This window comes from Procambarus clarkii, chromosome 56 (genome assembly GCF_040958095.1).
Source record: "Procambarus clarkii isolate CNS0578487 chromosome 56, FALCON_Pclarkii_2.0, whole genome shotgun sequence".
NCBI lineage: Eukaryota > Metazoa > Arthropoda > Malacostraca > Decapoda > Cambaridae > Procambarus > Procambarus clarkii.
Genome location: NC_091205.1, coordinates 13,909,467 through 13,922,081, shown reverse-complemented (window position 1 = coordinate 13,922,081; position 12,615 = coordinate 13,909,467). Strand labels below are relative to the sequence as shown.

The following is a 12,615-nucleotide window of genomic DNA, read 5'->3' as shown; positions in this document are numbered from 1 at the left end:
GGAAACTATCACCTGAGGACCACATAAAGAACATTTTGTGAGGAGCCTGTGCTACACTTTCTAACTTCAGAATTGCTTTTAAATACATGGATGGCGATATACTAAAGAAATTGTTCACAACTTTTGTTAGGCCAAAGCTAGAATATGCAGCTGTTGTATGGTGCCCATATCTTAAGAAGCACATCAACAAACTGGAAAAGGTGCAAAGACATGCTACTAAATGGCTCCCGGAACTGAAGGGCAAGAGCTACGAGGAGAGGTTAGAAGCATTAAATATGCCAAAACTAGAAGACAGAAGAAAAAGAGGTGATATGATCACTACGTACAAAATAGTAACAGGAATTGATAAAATCGACAGGGAAGATTTCCAGAGACCTGGAACTTCAAGAACAAGAGGTCACAGATTTAAACTAGCTAAACACAGATGCCGAAGAAATATATGAAAATTCACCTTCGCAAATAGAGTGGTAGACGGTTGGAACAAGTTAAGTGAGGTGGCGGTGGAGGCCAAGACCGCCAGTAGTTTCAAAGCATTATATGACAAAGAGTGCCAGGAAGACGGGACACCACGAGCGTAGCTCTCATCCTGTAACTACACTTAGGTAATTACACTTAGGCAATTACCATCCAAAAACATAACAATCATTCCGGACCCTACGCCCAAGGTATGAACCGCACCACCCGCCTCCGGTAACACGGTTCGTACACCAGTCATATGTACACATATCGTATAGACACCAACAAGAAGATGTAACGAATAAGAGGAACGCCGCGACAGGAAGGAGAGACGAAGGGAATACAAAAGAGGGCGAAAAAGAATCAAAAGAAAACAAGGAGAACGGAAGAGGCCCAACAAGTCTGAGAAGGGACTAGAGGGAACAACACCGTAAGTCAGTAGACATTCAAAAAATATTGGAAGAATCGAAGAGTGTCGCGAACCCTTGAAAATCTTACGGAGGCACATAAGAAAGGAAAGTGGTGAAAGAACCTCCAGGAACGACGGAACCGACGGACCCGAATGACACGGAACCGAACCCGGGGAGGGGTAGACCCGAAAACTAACAGGAATGCAGAGGAAGAAGGAATAAACCCCCCTCAGAGGAACTGCCAGCCCAGCTCCTACGGGACCAAAAACTGCAAGTGGGGCCCAACGGGACTAAGGCCCCCCAGGCAACCCCTCCCCAACCCCGGGAACCTCCACGGCCGGACCCGAGGCCGAGCCATCCCACACAAGCCCTGACCTCACAAGAAAAAGCCGAGGCAGCCGTAAAACTCTAAGGAAGGGAGTCCACTGGTCAGACCCTTACGCACAGCTGGAGGAACAGGCTCGAAGTCCTTTGCTGCCACCCCGGAAGAAGAAAAACCTTGAGACCACCCAAGTCTCAAACACCAACAAAACCCCGAGACGACCCCAAAACTCAGAAATGTCGGAGCCGAAAGCAAGGGGGAGGACCCAAATGCACAATCAAAGGGGAAGGACCAGGAGGGGTGGACAGAACCTGTGCCGAACAAGCGACTCCCACCCCCAAGTCATGGTTTCCATCACCAAACCGGGACAGTCTCGGGACATCCGGGGCTGCAATCAACCAAGCGCGTTGCAGCAATCTAACCCAGTCTGCAACATGGCTGCTGCCTGTACCCACACAACTGAATGAATGGCGTGGGGAAAACTGGAGCATGAACAGACAACCAACGTCACATGACTCCGGGTCAAGGAACCACCGACCCAACAGGCAGCATGGCGGAGGCAAAACCGGTGAGTTTCACCCTGAGACAAGGGGACAGAGCAACCATCAAATTCGCAGAAAGCGAGAGGAGGACTCAAGGTTACCTCCATCGGACCACAGAGCCCCCGTGGTGATTTTCAGGGCCCTTAGCCTTGTGTACACGCTAAGGGAAGCCCAGGCAGGGTACTGCAAACCAGTGCACAAGTTTACCGAACAAACTGCTAAAAGCTGAACCCCCGGGATGTGTACACTCATGGGGGCCAAACAGGAGACTCCACCAAACATAGAGAAGAACAGGAAGACCCTCCCACCAGGCAGAAAACAAAAACAAAAGAAAAACCCCGCAAGAGGACAATGTACCCAGGCGGAACAGAGCTGGCCACTATAATTGTAGAAGGTTAGCTGTGCAGTACCCCGCGCCCCTACCAGTGACGAAAACAACCTCCTACCCAGAGACAAACTAGGGCAAAAAAACCCAGCTGATCCCAAGGGCGGCCCAGTACCGAGCAGTAAAAGACACAGCGGAGGTAGATCCCAAGGTGACTTGTGGAAGAAGGCCCCAAACCCCCAAGGGTAGTACTTACAGGGCACCAAGGGAAGGAAACCCTAGGCGCATGCAGCCCGAGTACCATGGAATACCACTCCTGGCTCACACATCACCTATAGAGACAGTCCACATCACAAGACACAGAACTGAAACAAAAGTGGAGCCTGAGGCACCTGACTTGCCAGTAAACCCATCAGCCAAGAATTGCCAGTTGGATAGCCGGAGTGGAGGATCTGGGGCTCCCCCCTTCCCCCCTCCCGTGGAGCGGGGGTTACGCAGACGGCGGCATAGCGACGTGATGACGTCATGCTAGTTTGCTATTTTTGTTTGGGGAGTTCTGTCCACTCATTCAGCTTTCAGTAGCAATCTTTTAACCAGAATAGGGCTTTGTTTTGGGGCGCCTACCTTTCTGGGTGCCTGTCCTGGTCGATGGCAGACATAGAATGCTCCCAACCACAGGGGGGGGGGGGTTTCTACAGGCCATTGCTCCTCGTGCCTCTCTGAAGAGGCCAGGTTCTGGCTCATGGTCCCCGGTAGGTAAGAACTCTATGCACCTTGACTGATGCCAGAAAGTTATACATATCCATTCAGCCTGGATAGCTCCGGGGAGCCGTAGGGGCTCCTCCTAGAAAAACCACAGGACAAACAGAGTAACAACTGAAACCACCCCAGAAGGTAAAATGGTGCACTCAGTGCGAAAAAGAATTGCCGACAAGAATCACAAAGTCCTGTGAGAAAACCGCACAAGCAACGCAGGCCACTTCACAATGACTCAAAAGGCCAACGAGGAAACTGAATGTTCCCCACAATAAATGGAATACAGAGCACCACTTGGTTTCCAAACTTTAGTTATCCGAAACTTCCAGTTTCTCAATTGGGGTTGGGGAGTCATGCTACCTGAACAAAGATCGGGTAGGAAGGGGTCCGCCAAGCGTCAAGCCGGCCTGTGGTGATGGGTGGGAGATGGTCCAGTTTGCCCACTGTGACTTCACAGATTCACGGCCTATTATTCCTATTTTTTGAATTGTCATAAGGCTGGAATGTTCATTCTGTGCTTTTGTTTTACATATCTGCACAATCAAGAAACATCTGTGCACCATGTCGACTCCAAATGCACGCATTGCGTCAGTGATGGCTGACTGGTGGGTGGATGGATGGGAGAGCTTATGTGGGAGGCAGTATGAGAGAGGGGGAGAATCAGTGAGAGAGGGGGAGAATTAGTCAGAAAGGGAGGGAGAGAGGCTAGGAGGGAGGGGAAGGTAGGGAGAGATGCTAGGAGGTAGGTAGGGAGGGAAGTAGTGAGAATTAGGGAGTGAGGGAAAGGCAGGCAGGCAGGCAGGCAGGCAGGCAGGCAGGCAGGCTGGCTGGCTGGCTGGCTGGCTGGCTGACTGGCTGGCTGGCTGGCTGACTGGCTGGCTGGCTGGCTGGCTGGCTGGCTGGCAGGCTGGCTGGCTGGCAGGCAGGCAGGCAGGCAGGCTGGCTGGCAGGCAGGCAGGCAAGCAGGCTGGCTGGCAGGCAGGCTGGCAGGCAGGCAGGCTGGCAGGCAGGCAGGCTGGCAGGCAGGCAGGCTGACAGGCAGAGGCAGGCAGGCTGGATAGCAGGCAGAGAGGGAGGCAGGCTGGATGGCAGGCAGAGGGAGGCAGGCTGGATGGGAGGCAGGCTGGATGGCAGGCAGAGGGAGGCAGGCTGGATGGCAGGCAGAGAGGGAGGCAGGCTGGATGGCAGGCAGAGGGAGGCAGGCTGGATGGCAGGCAGGCTGGATGGCAGGCAGGCTGGATGGCAGGCAGAGAGGGAGGCAGGCTGGATGGCAGGCAGAGGGAGGCAGGCTGGATGGCAGGCAGGCTGGATGGCAGGCAGAGAGGGAGGCAGGCTGGATGGCAGGCAGAGAGGGAGGCAGGCTGGCTGGCAAGCAGGGAGGCAGTGATAGTCACGTGGTTGAACCACATGACCTTTAAGAGAGAGTATGGGATGTAGGGGGTTTGTCAGTGGTGGGGGAAGAGACCGGCTCACTCCCGAATTTTAAGCCTAACACACTCGACCCGTTAGCAGGATGGCAGGGAGGGAAGCAGGCAGGGAGGGAGGGAGGGAGGGAGGCAGGCAGGGAGGGAGGCAGGCAGGGAGGGAGGCAGGCAGGCTGGCTGGCAGGCTGGCTGGCAGACTGGCTGGCAGGCTGACTGGTAGACTGGCTGGCATGCCGGCTGGCATGCAGGCTGGCAGGCAGGCTGGCAGGTTGTTCCTGCAGGCTGGCAGGAAACATCCAGAGGATGTTTGCCAGATGTCTTAATAATCAGCTAGGAACAATTAAGGACTTTTATAAAGCGGATCAGGACTTCACTTATTGGTGAGTACAAACAAAATAAGTCGCATTTATGCTATGAACCTGTCAATTTTTTCCCCTAGAGTTTGTCCGTAATTTTTTCATAATTTTTTTACATTTCTAGTTCACGGGGGAGACATCTTCTGTCACGCAGGGTGCAGTCGCACCTCCACATATCTCCAGTATCAGCTATTGATACTGGTAATGACTCCAAAGGACCACCACCTACGGGCTATTCATACCCGTGCCACCTTTTGGGTGGCTTAATCTTCATCAATCAATCAATTAATTTTTAGTTTATTTTTTCCCATTATTTCTCGTTTATGAACTTACATGTTAACTGACGGGTCTCGTCTCCAAGGGGTTCGGAAACCAAGTGGTGCTCTGTACTACATCGATCAACCAAGCCTAAACCCTGGATAGCATCCAAACTGACAGGTTTGGTGACATGGGGTGACAGCCGCCTAATGAACCAGGGGCAGTCACCTGATGACCCAAGGCGTCCTTATGATCTAGGCCAATTACCTAGAGAACCGGGTAACTTGTTTTGAATTCAGTCAGCAATATAGGAATGCCATTCATTATAATATTTATTGAATAAACATTTAACAAATACAACTGAATATTCCATTAATGTTTACTAACATTTTTATGAAAATCCTCAATTACTAACCTCTCCAGGGTATGTGCATCTATTGAATGACCTGATGGCAAAAGAAGTGGCACTGTCATCACATCACATGTCAATGGATCAAGGAAGTCCTCTGGTATGTCCAATGAATCTGAAAATACATCTTATATTGGTATTTAGTCTAAATCTTTAATACTATATTAAATAATACAAAATAAAAGTCAAATGACTGTTCTAGGTATAAGGATAACATTTTGAATAAATTAATCAATTAACACTATCTAGCTCCCGGCAAAAGGCTCTTTAACTTTCCCCTAGTGTGTAGGGTAAGAAAGGTGCATCATTGCATCACCACCTTTCTTACCCTGCACACTGAAAAGTCATATACCACCTTCCTAGATCTTAAGTCTGCCTTTGATATTGCAAATAGACATGTTATCTTGAGTGAGCTTGCAAGAATGAATATTGGTGGTCGGCTTCTTTGTTGGATCAGGGGTTACTTATCCAACAGGAAGTCATCTGTATTTTTCCAGGGGCATATAAGTGTAACAAGAGACTTTGAACTAGGTACCCCGCAGGGTGGTGTCCTCAGTCCTACCTTATTTAATATCTTAATAAACACGCTGTTAAACTCTATACCGAGCAAACCCAACGTCCACATCATTAGCTATGCTGATGATATAATGATGCACACCACTGGGTATGCTAACACGCAGAATACTCTTAACCCTGTATTAGACTCATGTCAGGACCTAGGTTTAACCCTCAAACCGCACATATCATATATAAATGATATCAGTGACAAAACCGAAACCGCGCACATCATTTATATATGATTTCGTGTCTAGCGCTATAATTTAAACGCCCCGCCTGGGATAGGGGCAGCTATAGTACAGCCACGACCGATAGTTGCCAGATGCCACCTAGAAAAAAAATCCAGGCCAACATTCTTGGGTGTTACAGCGTCAGTATTGAGCAAGCCACCAAGGCTGGCGCACGCAGCACGAGCTCACAGCACCGCTGTTCAGCTTGTGACCACAGCATCGCCTACATATACCATAATATAAATGATACTGCCATTATTTAGCAGTGATAGTATTACTGAAGTATTACTGACTGTGATAAAATTGACCAGGATTCTGATAATAGCAGGATTGAGGTGATATTTAACGCTGTGCTCCATGGAGGGAGGAGTAAGGCTGTGGGAGGGAGGGTTGTGGCGTCGTTTTCTGACTGTGTGTGGCCACCATTTATTGACTGCACTCACCATACCAGCTTAGTGGTTCGATATGGTGAACACAAATGTAGATACTTATATATAATGTGTGTATAGTGTGAGATAACAGCGAGAGGAGTAGGTTGGGCGCCGCCATTTTGGTGAGGGAGGAGCGTTGTCTGCACGACTTGGCATGTTGTTTACTGATGGCCACTATGATCTTTGGGCACCATACCAGCTTATTTGTTCAGGTATGGTGAATAAAACAGGTAGATACTTATATATAATGCGTGTATATAGCGTAATAAAACCAAAAACAATATTGTTGGAGGAGAAATATTAGTGCGTCTGGCCTTGAGGGCGGCCGCCGATCAGCTGACTGTGTGAGTAGCTACGTCTTATAGCCTTTACTCACCATACAAGCTTAGATGTACAGTTATGGTGAACAAAACATGTAAATACGTATATATAACGTCTGTGTATAGTGAATATATACAGAAAGAGTATTGTGGGAGGTGAATGAGGGTGAGTGAGGTGGTGTTGAGGGAGGGAGTGGCTCGCTGGTGTTTGGCGATCACTCCTCGTTGCTTTTTGACTCACAAGACCAACTTAGTAGTTCGTTATGGTGTACAAAACATGCAAATACTTATATATAACCTGTGTATATAGTGTAACAACAGCAAAACTATTTGTTTATTGTTTTATGAACATAATAATTGAATGACTAATATGCACACCATAATTTTGAGTACAGCGATGGTTCACACATTTTATAATATAAATATACCACAATTCACTGTATGGAATAATATTACTGCAAAAAAACTAAGAAAAAATCAATCAGAGACATTGAAATAATTAGGTAATAATATATTTGTGGCAACTGCCGTCTGACAGCTCGGGCGGAGTAAACCTCGTCTGGCGAAGGCTCTGCCAACGCCCCTTTTTTGCCACACTTCCCTACCCTATTGCGGCTAAAATATACCACCTACGATTTTTTTGTTATTTTTTCCGTGATCAGGGAACAAAAATGAACACTTCTATAAGACGAAAGAATTTTTTTGATTTTTTTTTTTGTTGCGCCTGTGGGTGTGAATTCCATTTGGGCCCCTGGCAGTTTGAGGGTTAATTATCTCAGCAGAGAAAACAAAGATACTAAATCGGCGCCCACCCAGGCAGGGAGGAGCTGTTCGCAAGATGCAACTGTCTGATGGCTCCCAGCTTGACTATGTAAACAGATTCAAATACCTTGGTCTTGAGGTGCCACTGTATGGTCCTGTTGTATTCAGACTCTGTCGTCAGTATAAAGAGAGGCTCCGAGCTCTCAAGGCTGTTGCAGGTTATCACTCAGGCTATGGTGCCAATGTCAGAAGTGTCAAAATGATGTACTTTGCATACATCAGATCTTTAGTGGATTATGCTGCATCTCTGCTTGTTTTGATGCCTGAAAGAAAGCTTGGGGGGCTTGAAAAATTGCAGAACGAAGCCTTGAGGATAATCCTTGGGTGCCCTCGTACCACAAAGATACTTAATATGAGAAAGGAACTTAATATTCTGAGCGTTGTTGATCGTGTTACTGAAATTAACTGTCAAATTGGTATAAAAATGCTTAGGCTAACTCATCCTAATCCTTGCACAGAAGCCCTCCAGAATTTCTTTATTGAAGATCAGCATTGTTCCAAATGGATAACAAAAACTGGAACTCAACTCAGAATGTATGGGGTTCATGATTTGTACCAAGAGAAACAACAACGGCACTTTCCTGCACCGTGGGAGGTTACACCCTTTCTAGTTTTAATCCCTCCCTTTCCACCCAAGAAGCAAATTAGAGATCAGCCCAAGCTTCGTCTTGAGGCAAAGCTCAATGCCTTAATCCATATTGATGCTCTGTCCACAGAGCATTCTCTCTCTCAAATTATATACACTGATGGTTCCCTACACCGCACCACGGGTGCAGCTAGAAGTGCAGTTGTCCTGACAATGGGCGATGGCCTATACTTTGAGTGGGGAGTCCGTATAAACAACTGGGCCTCTACCCTTCAGACTGAACTATTTGCCTTGATCCTTGCACTGAAATGTGTACAAGTCTCCAAACTTGATACATTAATTGTAAGTGACTCCTTATCATCCTTAAATGCTCTCAACTCTTTAAGACATAACTGTAACATGCTCGTGTCCGAAGCTAGACACAAATACAACAAAATTATTAAGGATGGTAACAGAGTCCATTTCATGTGGTCTCCATCTCATGTTGGCCTCCGAATGCATGATAGAGCTGATAAGTTAGCCAAAGAATCTGCCTTTAAAGGAGCTGTTGAGTGTAACCTTGGATTGTCAATGAGCAATTTGAGAGCAGCAGTACACCGAGAACTTCAACAAGATCTTGTAGATCTGAGGCAAAGTGAAATTGACACCAGTAATTCCATCTATCATCATACTATCATGCAAGAGGAGCCACACATCTATGGATCATCCAATAAAATCAGCAGACTTCTAGATGTTACTGCTGCTCGTCTTAGACTCGGTTACAAGTATCTCTGGGAATTCTCATTATCTGCTGATGTAGACCTGACCAAATGTAAACTGTGTCAACAAAATTATTCGCACACCCTCCGTCACTATGTGATGGAGTGCGAAAAGATATGTGAATTTAGAGACAATTCTATAACCAATGTTCCAGCGATGTGTCAATATTTCATTCAAAATGATCTGCTACCAGAAATTTTAGCCAAATATCCCCAGTTTGCTAACTGTAGGTAGTAGGTTACTAAGTGATTGTAACCTATCCACCGCTGCCCACTGGATGGGGGCCGGTGTGCAGGAGAAACATATAAATTTTGACACTAAAATATCTCTCATGCACAACACGTGCACATTTGTGTGAGCTCTCCACATATGTCAGTTGCTTAATTTAGAACCTGTACTTGAGGTCGATCTCGAACCCATTGTTGATGTGACGACTTATACTGAATTTTGTAACTAGCTCATCAAGATTGTAACTTGCTTAGCTAAATGAATTGTGGGGTTCAGTCCCTAAGCCCATTATGTCCCTCTGTAACCCTTTCCACTACCGCCCACAAGATGGGTATGGGGTGCATAATAAATGAACTAAACTAACTAAAAACTTTCCCCTTTGTGAGCCGAGCATTTCGGGCGACAGGGCGGCAACAGTGAAATGTTTATACTCTTTTTTGATCTGCTGACCTTAATTTTCCATGTATGTATTTAACCCTCAAACTGCTAGGGTCCCAAATGGAATTCACACCCACAGGCGCAAAAAAAAAAAAAAAAAAATTCTTTCGTCTTATAGAAGTGTTCATTTTTGTTCCCTGATCATGGAAAAAATAACAAAAAACCAGCGTTGAATGTAATGAAACGCCATTTTCTGGGTGAGTCCCGGAGGCTCCCCGGAGCTATCCATGGCTGATATGGATACCCTAACTATTTTGCAACAGTCGATGTGGGTGGAGTTCTAGGCCTACCAGGGACCACGAGCCAGAACCTGGCCCCCTCAGAGAGGCACGGGGAGCAATGGCCCATAGAAATGCACATGTGATTTGGAGCATTCTATATCTGCCATCGACTGGGACAGGCACCCAGAAAGGTAAGCGCCACAAAACAAACCCCTATTCTGGTTAACAACAAAAATCGACAAACGAGTGGACAGAACTCCCCCAGGAAAACGAACTAACAAGCATGACGTCACACGAGCCGCGCTGGATGTCTGCGCAACTCACCCCCCCCCCCCCCCCCGGGAGGGGGAAGGGGGAGCCCCAGACCCCCGCGCCGGCGATCCCCGCCCCAGTTTTGAGGCTGGATATCAAAACCGCGAAAAATCCCACCGACCGGAGGGCGGGAGGGTGCCGGGGAGCCTCCGGGACTCACCCAGAAAATGGCATTTCATTACATTCAACGCTGGTTTTCTGGGGGGAGCCCCTACGGCTCCCCGGAGCTACCTCACCAAAGACTACCTAAGAAAACAAGGGGACATACCCGGGAGGCGGTCAGTGAATCACTCCTCAACACGAAGTCGAGACAACAACCCAAGGTATATCATTCCCCAGAAAAAAGGGAGAATGGCCGCAGACGAAGAAACCTATGATCACGACCATAGGAGCCAAAAACACTGCACCTGAAAAGAGCAAGAAGCTCTGCCACACGACCCCCAGAGGCGGATGCCAACACAAAATGAAAACTGAGGCAAAGCAAACCTGACCCCAAGGAACCACAACCAAGGAGAAGAAAAACAGGAGAGCACCCTGTCCAAAGACCCGGACGACACAGGTAGTGCATAAGCAGGCCGGAGGTGTAACAACGCACGATACAACCTGCGAAAAAGGCGCAGAAGGAATATCGATACCGAAGGCTAGCAGCAGAAACCAAGGTGCCAGACCCAAGAACGGCCCCAAGCGCCTCTACAACCTCCGCAAGCCAATCCTATGACAGCCCCAGGAGGGAAAAGAAAATGCAGGACCAAAACAAAAATGCCCCAAGTGTGCAAGTCCACCTCCACAAGTGCAGCTGACAGGGAAGGAACTCGCATAAGGAGCCGCCCCGCACCAACATCCCGCAGAAGGGCAGGAGCGAAAAGACTCATCAAGAGGAGCAAAATCGCTCCCAGGAAAACTAGTAGTGCCGAGACAGTGTGAAGAGAAGAGATATTCACAAAAGAACAAAAAGGCCAACACCCAGAAGCTGCCGGGAAGAGGACCCACAAGCCCTAGAAAAACCCGGAGGGAAGCCCAACCGAATGACGACAGATGCACCAGAAAACGGGCACAATGGACAAGGAACCGAGCCCAGGGAGGGGCCGACGCCCACCAAGCACGTGCGGAGAGGGGGAACGGAAAACCCCACACCACAAAACTGCAAGTCCCTCCCAGAGGGGTAGAAACACCCCGGCGGGAACCAACGGGGCCTGCGGCCCCTCACGTGAGCCCCACCCCTGCCCCGGGAACCCACCCTGCAGGCCCTGGGGCCGAGCTGTCCCCTCAAAGCCCCAGCATCAAGAAAAACCCCGGGGCAGCCGTGAAAAACACGAAGGAAGGGAGCCCACTAGGCTCTGGAACTTGAACCAAAACCGGAGGATAGGCGAGGGGCGAGACGAAGACCCCAAGCTCATCCCCAACCAGCACAATGAGGCGAGGACAAGACAGAGAATCCAAGGAACATGGAAAAACCAGGCCCGGCAAGGAAGAAAAGCCCCAGAGGGAGCACGGAAGGGCCGAACATAACGCCACAACCAACCCAGACACACAGCTGCAGTACCAAAACTGCAGCAAAACGTCACCACACACCCAGAGGAAGCGACAGAGAAGATAGATAAATCGTACACGAGTGGCACACAAGGGGACACAGGCGAAAACCGAGCACCCAACTGAGCCACTGGGACGTTAGAAGAAACGTGTGCAGTGTAACAGGCAATCAAAGGAACACAGTAGGCAGCCCAACATGGGCTGACCCCATACACAGCCCCAAGAGCAGAGATGAGAGTGCCCAAGAAGCACAGAATCCGCCCGACAGGCAAACAACAGGGGAGAGGCGGAAACAAAGAGCCAGAACCCAACCTGCAAGCACAAGGAGGCGAACACAAAACCAGGTGGAGAGAACAAGAGCTGCCCAGTATGGGCTAATAGCCCTGCAGTAGGCACCTCGGGTGATACGGCCCACGTTCTCAAGGACGTATGTACACCCATTCCTACTCCCAAAAACAAAAACAGCGTCAGGACGAAGGAGACGCCAAAACTGCTCCAACTCACCTGCAGAACATAGGCTCTGAAGGGCCATGATGCAAGCGTTCGAGTCCGTATCCGCCGGAGGCGGCCAGTGCGCAAATGCTGGAGAGGAGGGGAGCAGCGAAGGAGGCTCCCCACCCGAGAACGCAAGGAAAAACCTCATGATTTTCCCACAGCGGCACTCCAGAACACCCCAAAGCAACGGGGCACGGATTGGATTAATAAAAGAGCGAGAGGCAAAGCCCCCCCCCCCCCCCCCGAGAGAAATGGAAGCAGAACACGTGTGCACACCGCCCGTAAACCAAAACAAACTCCCACGGCGCATGCGCAGGACGCGAAAGAAAGTAGCCCAACAAGGAGAGAAGTAGCCAAACCAGGCGAGAAGTAGCCCAACCAGGCGAGAAGTAGCCCAACCAGGCGAGAAGTAGCCCAACCAGGCGCG

General features: G+C 49.0%; 1 protein-coding gene across 1 annotated transcript in view; it reads right to left on the bottom strand.

Moving 5' to 3' along the window:
• LOC138349771 (uncharacterized) overlaps positions 1–12,615 on the bottom strand; it is a gene marked incomplete at its 5' end in the record, with an annotated part of 134,748 nt that overhangs the window by 68,891 nt on the left and 53,242 nt on the right. The window contains 1 exon segment of the mRNA XM_069305728.1: positions 5,265–5,373. Within this exon segment, the coding sequence (XP_069161829.1) occupies positions 5,265–5,373 (109 nt within the window).